The sequence below is a fragment of the Scylla paramamosain genome, chromosome 34 (assembly GCF_035594125.1).
Source record: "Scylla paramamosain isolate STU-SP2022 chromosome 34, ASM3559412v1, whole genome shotgun sequence".
Taxonomy (NCBI): Eukaryota; Metazoa; Arthropoda; class Malacostraca; order Decapoda; family Portunidae; genus Scylla; species Scylla paramamosain.
The window spans coordinates 13,711,835-13,726,036 of NC_087184.1; the positions used below are offsets into that span (position 1 = coordinate 13,711,835).

Below are 14,202 nucleotides of genomic sequence, written 5' to 3' on the forward strand. Positions count from 1 at the left end.
TTATTTTTATTTCTATTTATTTCAAGAATTTCAGAGGTGTCTTTTTGATGCAATATTTGAGCAACTTTTCCTGTATTAATTTATTATCTGTTGAGTTAACTTCCATATTTTAATTGATTGATTGCAGTTATTAGCAGTTAAACTAAATTGAAAAGAAACAGCATTTTTCCCATAAATGGAGACAGAATAGATTCTTACCTGCCTCTTTTCTTCACTTATAATACCATCCTTGGATCATGTAAAGTAAGCTGAATAGGCAGTGAATTATGCCTTCTCTTTCTCACAGGCAGAGACAAAGGAAGGTTATGCCGTCAAGATGGATAAAAAAAGCCTTGACCGTCTCCTGGACAAGCTGGCAAAGGGTGGCTTCCTCAAGAACATCATTGTGAAGTTCAAGAGTAAGACGGCCAATGTAACAAAGCAGATGCGCTTTGTGGTTCACCCCAGCATTACATTTGGTGAGTCCTGCTGTGGGACGATGTGAGGGGGGTGTGTGGTGTGTGGAGAGTGTGGCACCGTGAGATGGATGTGAGTTTTGAAGGAGCTGTGAGAGTGAAACCTAGGGAGTTATAAAGGGCTTTGTGAGCTGAAGAAAAGATGTGTGAGAGTCTTGCATTGTGCAAAAGATTAAGAGATGTGTGAGTATTGAGGTCCTGAGAAGGATGTAGATGTCATTAGAAGCACACTAATGCAGTAAGTACAAGAAGTAGAATAAAATACTACATAATTTTTTTTGAAAGAGAAAAGAGAAAGGTTTGTACTATAGAGAAACTTTATCATTGACAAATGAGTTAATGTTTCTTAAGTATTTTCATGAATAAAAGAATCTTATGAAGTGAGATCAGTCTTTTCTCCATGTCGTGCTTTTTTTTCACTATTTTCTAGATACTGTTTTCAGGATTTTCTTCCTTAAATCCTGCATTCCTAAGTCAACAAAAAGACAAAGTTATATTATTCATAATTGTAAGAAATCATAAATCACAATTGTGTATATCTGAAGATGTATCAAGCTATAAACAGTTTGCCTTCTGTCATACTCTTGGTGACAGACAACCCACACCTGGTGTCAACCATCGAGCAGCAGAAGCTGAAGTTCCTGGTGGCTGTCAATGAACCAAAGAAGGAGACAGAAGGAAGTGCCTCGGATAAGAGATCTGTAGCCAGTCGCAGGATTAAGAGCGAAGAGAAGAATGATGGAGTCTTGGCTCCTGAGCTGGAGGGCAAGGGAGCAGAGGAGGGAGGAGGAGGAGCCATGAACAAGCAGACTGTGAGGGAAAGCATGCAGCAGCTGAAGCTCATGCACCACACAGGCAGCAGCCAGGGGGAAGAGTCAGAGTCATCCACCTTCCTTGCCAGTTTCAGAAAGGTAGGTTAGACTCAGAGGAGTGTCAGAATTGGGCTTAGAAAGAGACCAGTGGGAAGACACAAGACCTGTGTGGAAGACACGAGAAGAATGGGCAACAGAGAAGTGATGGTCTGTGATTGCAAGAAGTGGGAGACTCATAACATGTCCAAGCCTGTAGGGGAAGATAAGGATAATAAACAAAATGATGGTGATGTTGATGATAAGGTTATGGTGATCATGTTGTAAATTATTTCCTTTTATTTTGTTGACTTTTGTTTGGGATATACTTAGTTGTCTTTTCTGTAAGATGATAATGGAAAGGTGGATCTGAAGTATACATACCCACCATGAATTAAATTTCAGGAACTATATTGGCCGACCTACTGATATTTTCAAGTCTTCTAACTAATACTTTTTGAGCTGATTTGAGTGGGCTATTTTTAACTTTTTGGTACCATCAACCAGTCTCCTTCACGTGAAAAATAAATAAATAAAACTGGTTTGTAAGATGTTTTGTCTACATTTGATCTCATCCTACTTCTCAACTGAATTTATAAAGGTAGATTTCATAGAGTACCAAACCTTACTGAATCATTTGTCAAGTATAATAACCTTTACTCACATTTAACTTACTTGTCAACATGACATGTAAAAGTCCTCTCTCACATTTAGCCCTCCCTTGACATCCCCTCAGCTGGTCAATGTGAAGGGCAGCCTGGGACCAAAGTTTGTGCGCATGTGTGAGCTGCACAAGTTGCTCTTCTACTTGGTGTATGGCTATGAGGGGCGGGAAGACTTGTGTCAGGAGGATGCCTGGGTCACCATAGCTGCTGCCTCTCCAGAAGTCAACCTGGAGAATGAGGACATGTCTGAGTACCCCAACATTTACTGCGCTGAGCTTTCCTGGAAGTGAGTGTCTGGGATGGTGAGAGAGAGAGAATATCTATTAGCCTGTATTGAGAGTATCTGTTTATCTATTTACTACTTCAAGTGAATTACATGTGGAAGAATTAGGTAGATACAGAGAGGGAGAGAGAGAGAGATTGATAATTTATCAATATAATTTAGTTACATAATGAGCATTCTTTTCTTTATTTATTTACAAGCTATATTATTGTTATTATATATTTATTTTTAAAGTACATAGTGAGTGTTCCCTTACTCTCCAGGATGTTCATTCCACCTCTACAAAAACACATGAACACTGACACTGGCTGGGCTTTTGTGTGTGACATTCTGCTGCGCCTTCCTCTGTGTATCTTCGTCCACCTGGTGAGCATTACCTCCACCTCTGAAGAACTGGAGAGCTTCCTCAATCACCCCCTCAAGAAGAACCTGCTGGTGAGGTACCTGCCGCCCCACCTCCGTCAGTCCCTCCTTCAGGGCCGCCGCTATGTTACTTACGTCATCGATCTCATCAACCGTCTCTGTTATATGGGTGAGCATCAGATGCCTCCACTTTCATAATCACTAGCAACTCTTTAGGTATTTGTATTTATGCTTCAGCCTTAAATTGATTTATAGCTTAGGAAACACACAGCTAACCTCTCATTCTCTCTTTTTTTCATTGTCCATTGGTGAACCAGTCACTCCCTAATAATTCAGCTACATTGTTCCATAACAGAGATAATAAAGCTTTCTTCCCCACACAGAGAACAAAAAGGCTATTTTTCCTCAGGATTGCTTCAGTACGGCCAGCAGATCATGAAGGAGAAGGATCAGGTGTTCATCTACATCAACCGTCACGCCAGCCTCATTGACTCCACTACTTCCTCCCCCGGCTACCACCAGATCTCCACGGACAAGGAGTATGTGCGCAAGGAGTACCACTTCACCTACCTTCAGGATATCCTTCAGTACTGGTCAGTGTCTCTCGAAAGTTGCAGTTCCATCTAAGAACTGCTGGGGTTTTCTCATCACCTTGGCCTTTGTTTGACTTACTCTTTGGACAGTAGTTGTTTTGGTTATTATGTTTTTAGAGTTAGGTATTAAAGTGAAGAAAGAATGCAGTGAACCCTTGATATAGTGAATTGATATAGTGATTTACTGATTGGATTGTAGTTATTGCACTGATCATAGAGTTAAGTGTTGATGCAAGGAAAGAATGCAGTGAATTGTTGATATAGTGAATTATTTTTGGTCATGTAATTTTGTTATAACTGGAAGTGTGCTCCCTCTGATGGTCATTATTGTTAGGTCTTTTAGTTAACTCAGGGTTTTCATAAAGAGAGCTGTTTGGTAACATATATATTCAGACAGGAGTCACTAGTTTTACTGACTTTCTGCCACATTTAGCAAGTATTAGTTCACTGTGTGCAATGCTTCGGAGGTTCTGGGGATTTATTATTCAGCTGATTCCTGTAAAGTGAGGACAGGAGTACTTTCTCTTCTCTGTCAGCAACCAAGAGGCTAAGAGAGTGGTGTGAAGGTGTGTGAATGTGAAAGTTGTGTGCCATGTCTTGGCTACCCCCCTTTTTGGGAGAGGCAGCCTTGGTATACTCATATGTATGTATATTTATTCACCATTTACAATATCAAAGCTGTGGTGTAATCTGCTTTGCATTATCTAGGACATTTTTTTAGTTCTTTCATCCTGCTCCTCCCCAAAGGTACGACTTATGGACCATTGCAATGCACACCCCACTGGGCGGCCACAACTGTATGCAGGGCAAGAAGATTACCATTCAGATCCTGGACCGCAAACCCCAGATCCTGGAGACCCTCACCCCCCGCAGCACCTGGGAGGCACCCTTTAGGTGAGCTGTTCACATCCCTCTTGTGTGTTGAGTGTCTCCTTTTTGTATAGAAGTAGGTGGTAATTAATCTTTGACACTCACTTGCATTGTATTTTGCTGTTTCTTTCAATAATGATTACCCTGGGCTGATTAGAATCTGTCATTTGTCATGTTTTGCAAGAAGATTGTCAGTTTTGTGGGGACTTTATATTGGGCCAAAACATTAAACACAGGAAAAGTAAGTGTGGGAGGTTACTGGACTATATAGATTGCATTATAGTGAGTTCAAGGCTGTCATTAGGGACTTACGAGACAAAAACACATACTGGAACCTTTCAAAAATTGCTTTGTTATTGGCAGATTGTCTGAAGGAGGTTTCAATATGTGAAGGATTCGTAAAGTATAAATCTTTTTGTATTAATTTTCAAGATAATTTTGTCCCTTGAAATGCTGCAGTATTGCAGTGTTATCAATTATAGAAAGTATTGGAATTCCATGGGTTACTGTTCAAATATTTCACAATGAAAATTAAGGCAGAATTTATTATCCAAAAAGCTTCTCTTGTTAGTTTTAATTTTTCATTCTAATTGTATGCTTTTTTTATTTTCAAATTTTTCTTCACAATTCCTCACATTAAAAAAAAAATCAAGTCCAAAAAAAATGTCATGATATGACAGTGCCAACAGTTATATAAAAGTTTAAAATTGTTGGGTGAACAAAATCCTTCTCTCATCTCAGGGAGGGCAGTGCTTGGAGGGTTTTTCTTACTTGACTTTTAATCAGGAAAAATCCAAGTGACACAATGGCCTTGACCACAACTTCATACTGGAGCTGTACATGCATATACAAAACTAAATATTCTGCATGATCCTTCAAGACTTACAATACTTCTTTGCTCTGAAAACATTAATAAGAGAGAAAGGATATGCACACCACCCACCAGTTGTAACCCACAGGGACAACGGGACCATACCAGGGGATGGGCGGGGAGCAGGAGGACTGGACTCAGCCATGTTTGCACACCTCAAGCGTAACTGGTCGTCATCCTCTGGCCAGTCAGCAACCACACGCCCCTCAGCCATCCTCCCGCCACCCAGTCTTGCAGGGGAGAGGGCATCCTATGAGGGAGCTGCCTCCTACTCACAGTACCTCATGAACACCACCAACCCCTCCCTGGACACTCTCTCCCCCAAACACAGACTGGCAGGGCTGCGCAATGTGAAGCTTTCTGTGTACAGGGTAAGTGCTTGCTGATGTGTGTGTGTGTGTGTGTGTGTGTGTGTGTGTGTGTGTGTGTGTGTGTGTGTGTGTGTGTGTGTGTGTGTGTGTGTGTGTGTGTGTGTGTGTGTGTGTGTGTGTGTGTGTGTGTGTGTGTGGAGATTTGCACAGAAAGTAGATGTATTGAGACTTATATCAGTTTCCCACAATAATTATAACTACTTATACAATTAGGTACATAAACTTTATAGGACTGATAGATAAGAGTATTATAATATTATATAGATTACATACATACTTGTACATACTTATTATGACTTCTGATCATGCATGATCAGATGAATGTAGTTGCTGCAACACTCATAGTGGATGTTCTATATGTGTTTTATCATTACTGAATGCACATGAACCTTCTGCCTGCTGATGAGTGATTTCCTTCTACAGCCAAGGTTGGGGCCTGATGGTAAAGGGGTGGAGGTGCCTGTGGCATCAGTCCCCAGGCAGTCCCGAGGCAGAAAGCGGCGCCAGGATGCTTCCAAGTCTTCAGTCGCTGAAACAGAGCCTGTGAGGTGAGGGAAGGACACCGTGTTGTGTTTTGGTTACTCTTACTTTCATTATTGTGTATGTTGTCATTGCCACAGTTATCTCTAGCAACCCTTAAATAAAATACTGGTATATTGTATTTTCTGGTATGCAAGATGCATCTCCGCATAGGACCTATTGCTATTTTAGGAGGGTATTTTGAAGTAAAGAAATATGTATGAAAAATACAGACTAGTAAAATTATAGATACATTGGCCCATGTGTTCCCACAGTTCAGCCAGGAGTCAAGGCACAGGCAAGAGCAACCGAGCAAGTTACCAGAGAGAACTGAAGCAGCGCAAGAAGTCCCCCAAGAAGCCTTACTATGATGAGGAGGACCGTGCCGCCCTCAGGAGAATGAACAAACTGTGAGTTGCTCGCTGATGTGATTTTTTACATTTAGCTGTAATGTCCTTCCTGCTTAGTAATGGAGACTGTACTGCTTTTATTATTATCTTTTTTTATTCTCTCTCTCTCTCTCTCTCTCTCTCTCTCTCTCTCTCTCTCTCTCTCTCTCTCTCTCTCTCTCTCTCTCTCTCTCTCTCTCTCTCTCTCTCTCTCTCTCTCTCTCTCTCTCTCCATACATTTCTTATACCAAGTTAGAGTTTTCTCAGTAGTACCAAATAGTGAATGAATTAAAAATCCTCCCAATATGTGACAGACAAATAGATATTTACCTGGAGATTGACACTTCTATGCTGTCAAAAATAGTTCAGTTCTCAGTTATTTTTCATTAATTTCTTATACCATGTTAGAGTTTTCTTAATACTAGTGAAGATGTTAAAAATCCTCCCAATATGCTGTCAAAATAGTTCGTTTTAATTTTTTTTTTTTTTTCAAGCATTTCTTATACCAGGTTAGAGTTTTCTCAATAGCACCAAATAGTAGTGAGTGGACTAAACATCCTCTCAACATCACACAGGCGGGTGGACTGGTCATCTGCAGAGGACTCATTCCTGCTGCTGTGCAAGGTGGCATCCTGCTTCCTCTTCCCCAACGTGAGGAGCCAGATGATCACCTTTAGCCTGGTGCGGGATCTGATGCACGAGAGGTTCCCTGAGGCCCGCAACAAGACCTCCCGGGCCTGCCAGCGCCGCATCAACTACATCATGAAGAACGCCACCACTGAGGACAACGTTTCCATATTCCTAGAGGAAGTGCGGCAGGATGCTAGTATTGTGTCTGAGTTTCAGGTGATTTTTTGTGATACTTAACTTTTCCTTGGGTTTAGATGATGTGTGTTTTTATTACTCATCAGTTTATTATGTGATTGATTTGATGGCCTGCACTTGCTATTTTCTCCTAAAGTTACATTTTTTTTTAAATGAAATGAAATCAGCACATAAGTACTTTGAAACCCATTTTGTATCATTCAGCATATAGAACTTAGTATAATTTTTCGCCACCAAGCATAGTATCAGACTTTATATCAGTTACAGTTTTGTTAATATATATCTATCTATTTAACAGTCTTGCAATCCCATACAGTGGCCCAGACAAGGCACCACACATTCATACACATCATTCACACTCTTAGCCCTGTCAACCACTGGTGTTTGGTTAGTGAAAAGCCCATTTATCATAGCTACCCAATAGTTTCTTCAAGTGCAGTTCAAATAGACACTCTTTCCTTGATAACACCAGCTTTCTCACCCAACTAGAGCCCAAAGCTGCCCAGGAACAAGGACAACCTGGAGAACGTGTATGCCAAGATATTCCGCCAGCTGATGGACCGCTTGGTGGCCAAGTTTGCCTCAAGTGACTCCAGGCAATGTCCCGACCTGCCCAACACCCTGGATGAGTTTGAGGACCGCTACCAGGTCATTGTGGCGTCCTCCTTCCTCAAAAGCAAGCTCCACATCAAGGAGGTCACGTCTGTGTCGGACATTGACTTCCATGTGGTCAATGCACTTATCTATGTAAGTCTGCTCTTGTTTGTTTGTATATTTTAACTTTTTTTTTTTTGGTATTTCTTTGTATTTCATCATGTATTTTGTTTTGTGTTTGTTAGTTTTTGTCCTTTTACTTTTTTTTTATTCCTTATGTTTTTGTTTTTGTTTTTACTTTTATATATATATATATATATATATATATATATATATATATATATATATATATATATATATATATATATATATATATATATATATATATATATATATATATATATATTGCTTTGTATATGTTATCTTTTGTCCTTTTATTTTTTTTATCATGTTTTGTTTTGTGTATGTTATCTTTTGTCTTTTATCTATATTTGCATATTATTTTTACATGGTTTTTTTAATATTTATGTAACATGTTTCACTTTTACTTTGAACTATCACAACTTTTTATTTATTAGATGCATGTAAATTTTACCTTTTTGAAACTTTTGTTGCATTTACCATTTTGCTATAGTACCTTCATGATTTCGTTCAAATTGAAGACCGTACACTTTTGTCATACAGTGGTTATCTTCCTTCTATCCAACCAGGTGTCTGTGTTTTTCGTAATTTGAACTTTTCTTCTGACTTGGGATTGTATTATGAAATGCTTTGCTCTCTCACCATGACTATTTTTAAAGGTCACAGAGATAATTAGCAAGGTTCTCAAGAGTGATTTTCCTGTTAACAATGTAAATATCTTATTTTGTTGCTAGAACTGTAAAAGCTCCATTTAAAACATGTGTAACCTCAACCAGAGCCCTTTGAATGTAGTAGAGATGTGGCATGGAAGTGTTCAGAATACACTCCTTACCACCAAGCATTACCACTCAGTAATCGGGTTGTTAGTGCTGAATCACTAGGGAGCTTCAAAAGAAGATTAGAGAAATTTATGGATAGGGTTGATAGGGGAAATAGGTACTGTCACATGTAGGCCTGATGGCTTCTTGCAGCTTCCCTTATTCCCTTATATAATGTTCTCATGTTCACACCATTCCAGAGTTCATTGTGCTCAAAGTTTGACCGGGACTCCTATGCGTACCAGCTTTACTTGGCGTACCAGCAGTACCCTCAGACGCTGCTCAATGCAGTGCTCACCAGGATGCGGCAGGACCAGATGATCAGCTACAAGAAGTGCTACAACCGCTCCATGCTGGCCCAGACCTGCCTGCCCCTCTCCACTTCCCCCTTTCAGCTCTCTGTCACTTACCAATATGTTTTCAATTTTAAGGTAGAGGAGATTTTGAGTGGCCTTTAATTCTGTTCTCTCTATATATAAGATTTTTGTGGCTTTGTCCTCTTTAATGAATAATGCAAGAACAACCTATAAATCCATTGTCAAAGGACAAGAGGGATAGATTTTTGTGGCTTTGCAGTATTACAAAGTTCTTTTTATTTAGGTGGATAATGCAAGACCAGCCTATAAATCTATTATCAAAAGGTTAGGAGGGTAACTGTCTTTGATTAAATATACTATTATTAGCAATTTCTACATTGAGGTGTGAGGGAGTGACTTGTGACTAGATCAAAGAGTGATTGAGTATGTGATGTTATGGTAAGGAAAATAATGTTTGCATGAAAGGGTAGTGTTTTGTAAGGGGTGACCAGTAATAAGGAATAATTTCTACCCTGAAGTATGAGGGAGGGACTGGTGATTAGATCAGAGGGAGGTTAAGTATGCGATGTGATGGTAAGGAAAATAGTGTGTGTAAGAGTGGTGTGGTGGACATAGCTGGACTGCATGCACACTCTGTTACTGGGCCAGAACGCTGCCACACTTTTCCCTGCATCACAAAATATGATGCAAGTAAATATGATGAAGTAAAGAGGTCGAGGTTTAGATGTTGTACATTTAACGTCACTTCTTGATATTCATATTGTTTCAATGATTATTAATGTATGTTTGATTTGTATTTGTATATGTATTTATATTAGTTTACCTGTGTGTATTTGTAGAGTTTTATGCCTTTATGTCATAGTTATAATACAGGTGTCTCTGTCATTGATTTGTATGTTGTATATGTGAGCTTATATTAGTTTACCTGTATGTATTTCTAAACCTTCATACCTAAATGCCATTGTTTTAATCCTGGTGTGTCTGTCTCACCCACACAGTACCATTATGAGATCTTCAGTCAGGCATGGCAGATGTTGAAGCTGCTCCTGGAAGAGAAGCACCAGTCCATCCTGAAGGGTAGTACCAAGGACTCGACACCAGCACCCTCCCACTCTGGCACTGATGGCACTGCAGAGGATGACAGTGACACCACCCACCAGCAGGGAGTACCAATAGTAATCCATCACGAGGGGGGCTACTGTGCTGCCATCGTCGCCCTCATGGCCACTAGACGCCTCTTGTTCAACATTGTGATGCCTGAGCAAATCATCATAATGGATCAGAAGCACTCTGTCCTGCAGGATCACCACCAGTCCCTCCTACAGCGGTACTCAGATCACACACAGATGTCAGGCAGGGACACCCGGGACCTGGACGCACAGTTCTCTGAGCCACGCAAGAAGCAGCTGCCATCCCTCAGGTCAAGACTAAAAGCAGACGTTTCGGCGAAGTCTGCAGAGAAAGGGAGTGTTTCTGAAGGTGATGGTTCTAATTTGTCAGGCTCCTTAACTCAGGATTCACAGGAAGAAAGGACAAAAAGTAAAAAGTCATTAAAGAGGAAAGGTGTGGAAAAAGAGCCCCAGAGAGCTAAGAGGCTTTGTAAGACCTCTACTAGTCCAAATGAAGAGGAAGATAACAAAATGGAAGAAGACACATTCATGGCACACATTCAGGATGATGCAAGACAAACCAGCACACCTGCACCCTCAGTGAAGAGAAAACTGAGGAGAAGAAAAGCTGAGGAGTCAGCAGAGGGAAGTCTGACAGAAAACAGTCCCAGTCAAGAGGAAGGACAAGGTTCAACGTCATTAAAGGTGAAGCGAGTCACCTTCCAGGAGGGAAAGGTGGAAGAGAATGCAGAAGCCCAGGATGCTGAGGACAGCTATGTGCAGGGTGATGCTTCCTCTGCAGAGGATGACCCAGATGGAACAGAGTCACAGGTAAGACTTTTTTTTATGTAAGACAGGCATTAGCCAAGGTTAACAAAAAAAGTGAAAAAAGAAGACCCACTGTGAGTGGTCAAAAGGATTATCCAAAACTGGAGGATAAGTATCTTGAAACATTTCTTTTGAAAGAGCTCAAATCTTAGGAAGGAAGAAATACAGGAGCAGGCAGGGAGCCCCAGAGTCCACCCTTGCATGCCCCTCATTCTGATCCTATTTAGTACATAACAGCAACAGGTTTGCAAAGTATAGGCAATTCATAAAGTGGAGTTTTCATGAGATTGGAGATTTTACTGTACACTTGCACCTACTAGTTCCTCTCCCCTCCTTGTACCTGGAGTCACAACTGATCTGGCTGATCGTGACTCCGGCTACAAGGGGAGGGAGTGACTAGTAGAAGTGAGTGCACATACATGCCATTAACATTTGTGTGTACGAGTATATAGTGCATGTTTCCCTCAGGGCCGCAACATTCCCTCTGCCTCCCGCCTGGGCCTGTACATGATGAGGGACCAGCTCACACTGGCGGATGTGGACCAGATCAACATTCAGCATGCCCAAGAACACCTGGTAGTTAATGCCTGTGATGTCAACTGCCGCCTCCGCCCTCCGCCTGACCTGGAGGAAGCCTACACCAACGCCCTGGAGATGGGGGTGGAGGCTGCCGATGACGTTTTGATGCCGCTGGCCAAGGGCATTGTGGTGGATTCACTGGAGCACCGGAAGAAGTCAGTATATGTGTGTGTGTGTGTGTACAAGTGACTTTGCAAAGGTTGTGGTTATTTTAAAGTCCCCAACATTTATGTATTCTTATGGATCTTTCTTCCCTACAGAGTAACACTGCAGGACTGGAACCAGCTGGATGATGTGCTGACTAAGTGGGAAGAGCAGGGGGAGAGTGGTGACCTGCTGGTGATGGTGAAGGATGTGTACAACTATGTTGACCACCACAGAGAGATTGGTGCCTCCGTGAAGGATCTAAAGGTGGGAACCCATGAACAGTCTAGTTGCTCTTTGAGTCTTATTTAGCATAAACACCCTTGGCCTCTCTGTTGGGAGCTGAATGAACTAATCTTTACAACAAAGGACTGCAAGATAGATAAACAAACAGAAATTGGTGCCTCTGTGAAGGACCTCAAGATTCAAACTATGAACAGTCTAGTTGTTCCTTGTGAGTTTTGTGTATCTTAAACCCACATGGCCTAGGATTTGAACCCATGACCTCTCCATTGGGAGCTGAATGAATTAATCCTCAAACCACAAAGCCACAATAAGTAAACAGACTGTCTACAGCTGATCAGTATAAAAGTGATAACAAAATTTCACAGAATGTCTATTCATTGCAATCTTCTTTACAGGACAAGTACAGGGAGTATCCATACTGCATTACGGCCATCATGTCACTGATGGAGGAGGCACTGCTGGTGATGCGTGTGGGGGCTGCCGTGGTGCGCTGGGTCACCATGCGGCACACCAAGCCATGGCTCATACAGACCAACAAAATCACAAGGTGGGCAGCCAGTGCAGTATTGTGTCAGTTTGTGTTGTGTATTTGTTTGTTTGTGTGTGTGTGTGTGTGTGTGTGCGTTTGTGTGTGGTGCAAGCATACTATCATAGTTACGTCACAAGATGAATCAATAGACAGTGACTGCATTTTTTCTCAGGTGTACTCCTAAGGAGAGCTACCATAAGGAAGAAGACATTAAACATAGAGAGACAGAAGCTATGGAAGGACAACAATTTAGAATGTGTGTCCATGTGCCTGAGACAGCTGGTAGAAATTGGTAGAGTCTTTAGAGGGAAAAATACAAAGTGAATAAGACGAAAGTGAAGTTGTGAAGTGTATGAGGATAGATAGATGGTGGGAGGATGGATGGATGTAGTTTTGAATGGGACAGAGGTCATCCATCAGCCTTATCCATACAGTTGATGGAAACTCCTGCTCCTCCTCCTCTTTATTTTTCTTTCTTTCTTTTTCTTTCTTTCTTTTTCTTTCTTTCTTTCTTTCTTTCTTTCTTTCTTTCTTTCTTTCTTTCTTTCTTTCTTCTTCTTCTTCTTCTTCTTCTTCTTCTTCTTCTTCTTCTTCTTCTTCTTCTTCTTCTTCTTCTTCTTCTTTGTCTTCTTCTTCTTCTTCTTCTTCTTTTTCTCCTCCTCCTCCTCCTCCTCCTCCTCCTCCTCCTCCTCCTCCTCCTCCTCCTCCTCCTCCTCCTCCTCCTCACCATCTCTCCCCCAGGATCAACAGACAGAATGTGCAGGTGCATGGTGTGTACATGATGAACTTGGAGGAGGATGAAAAAGATGCAGCAACCAGCACCTCCTCCCCCACAGACCCACAGCTGCAGGAGGGTGAGGAAGACAACAAACATTCAGAGGTACAGTGTGAGCTTCCTTACTTTTACATCTTTTCCTTTTGATTTTGTTTATCTGTTGCTTCTCTCCTCTGTTTTTTGTCCTTTCACTTTTTTTTGTTTCTTTCTCGTCATTCTTCTATTTATCCTTTTTGGTTTTGATTCTTCCTCCGTTCTCTTTTCATAGTTTTTGTTTCGTTGTCCATCAAATTCTTCACTTCATTATTTCTCTATTTTTCTCCTTTCACTCCTTTCTGAATGTTTTTTTTCTGTACCTTTTTTTTTCTTTTTTTGCTTTTTCCTTTCTTCTTCCCTTTCCTTTTTATAATTTTGTTTTATTATCCATCAAATTATCTGCCTCTTTTCATCCCTTCTATTATCCTCATATTTTTTTCCTGTGTATTTTCACTCTTCTTTCTCCCTTACCTCCCACTTCCTCATTTCATAATTTTGTCTCAATGTGCATCAAATTCCCTGTCTCTCTTTTCATCCCTTCTATTATCCTTTCCTTACTTTCTCCTCTCATATATTTCCACTCCTCTTCTTCCCTTATGTTTCACTTATTGAATCATCTATCAAGTTATTTTTTCCATCATGCATTCAGTCAGTCTCCTTTTCTCTGGTGCAGCAGGAGCAGGATGAAGTGAGCCAAGAATCAAGTTTCCAGGAGCCAGAATGTCCCCTCAGTGGCTCATTACAGGATCCTTCAGCAGGGGAAGAAGGGTTGCCCACCACAGCATCCCCTCAGCAAGGTGTGTGGCTGTGCGTGTGGGTGTGGCTGTGGGTATAGATGTGTATGGATATGATTCTGTGTGGATGTTTTTAATAGAATCACTATTGTGTTGTCTCCAAGAATTATTTAATGAGCTGATTCTTCATTGAATTTATTGTATTGCCTGTAAGAATGATTGAATGAACAAATTCATTATTGTAACATACTTTGAGAATCACGAAGCTTCCATTGTTGATCGTTTATCCACTACATGCAA

At 41.0% G+C, this 14,202-nt stretch overlaps 1 protein-coding gene across 5 annotated transcripts in view; it reads left to right on the forward strand.

Moving 5' to 3' along the window:
* Positions 1–14,202, forward strand: part of LOC135090217 (general transcription factor 3C polypeptide 1-like) — a 29,240-nt gene that overhangs the window by 11,276 nt on the left and 3,762 nt on the right. For 3 of the 5 annotated variants that reach the window (XM_063986711.1, XM_063986710.1, XM_063986712.1), the window contains exons 13-30: positions 287–458; positions 1,050–1,366; positions 2,040–2,254; positions 2,515–2,783; positions 3,024–3,207; positions 3,955–4,101; positions 5,037–5,319; positions 5,743–5,867; positions 6,114–6,248; positions 6,803–7,073; positions 7,542–7,799; positions 8,806–9,036; positions 9,921–10,862; positions 11,328–11,593; positions 11,699–11,849; positions 12,224–12,375; positions 13,099–13,237; positions 13,842–13,965. In XM_063986711.1, the coding sequence (XP_063842781.1) occupies positions 287–458; positions 1,050–1,366; positions 2,040–2,254; positions 2,515–2,783; positions 3,024–3,207; positions 3,955–4,101; positions 5,037–5,319; positions 5,743–5,867; positions 6,114–6,248; positions 6,803–7,073; positions 7,542–7,799; positions 8,806–9,036; positions 9,921–10,862; positions 11,328–11,593; positions 11,699–11,849; positions 12,224–12,375; positions 13,099–13,237; positions 13,842–13,965 (4,381 nt within the window). Of the gene's footprint in view, positions 1–286; positions 459–1,049; positions 1,367–2,039; positions 2,255–2,514; positions 2,784–3,023; positions 3,208–3,954; positions 4,102–5,036; positions 5,320–5,742; positions 5,868–6,113; positions 6,249–6,802; positions 7,074–7,541; positions 7,800–8,805; positions 9,037–9,920; positions 10,863–11,327; positions 11,594–11,698; positions 11,850–12,223; positions 12,376–12,529; positions 12,798–13,098; positions 13,238–13,841; positions 13,966–14,202 lie in introns of those variants that run through there. The other 2 variants (XM_063986713.1, XM_063986714.1) reach the window with 2 other exon arrangements.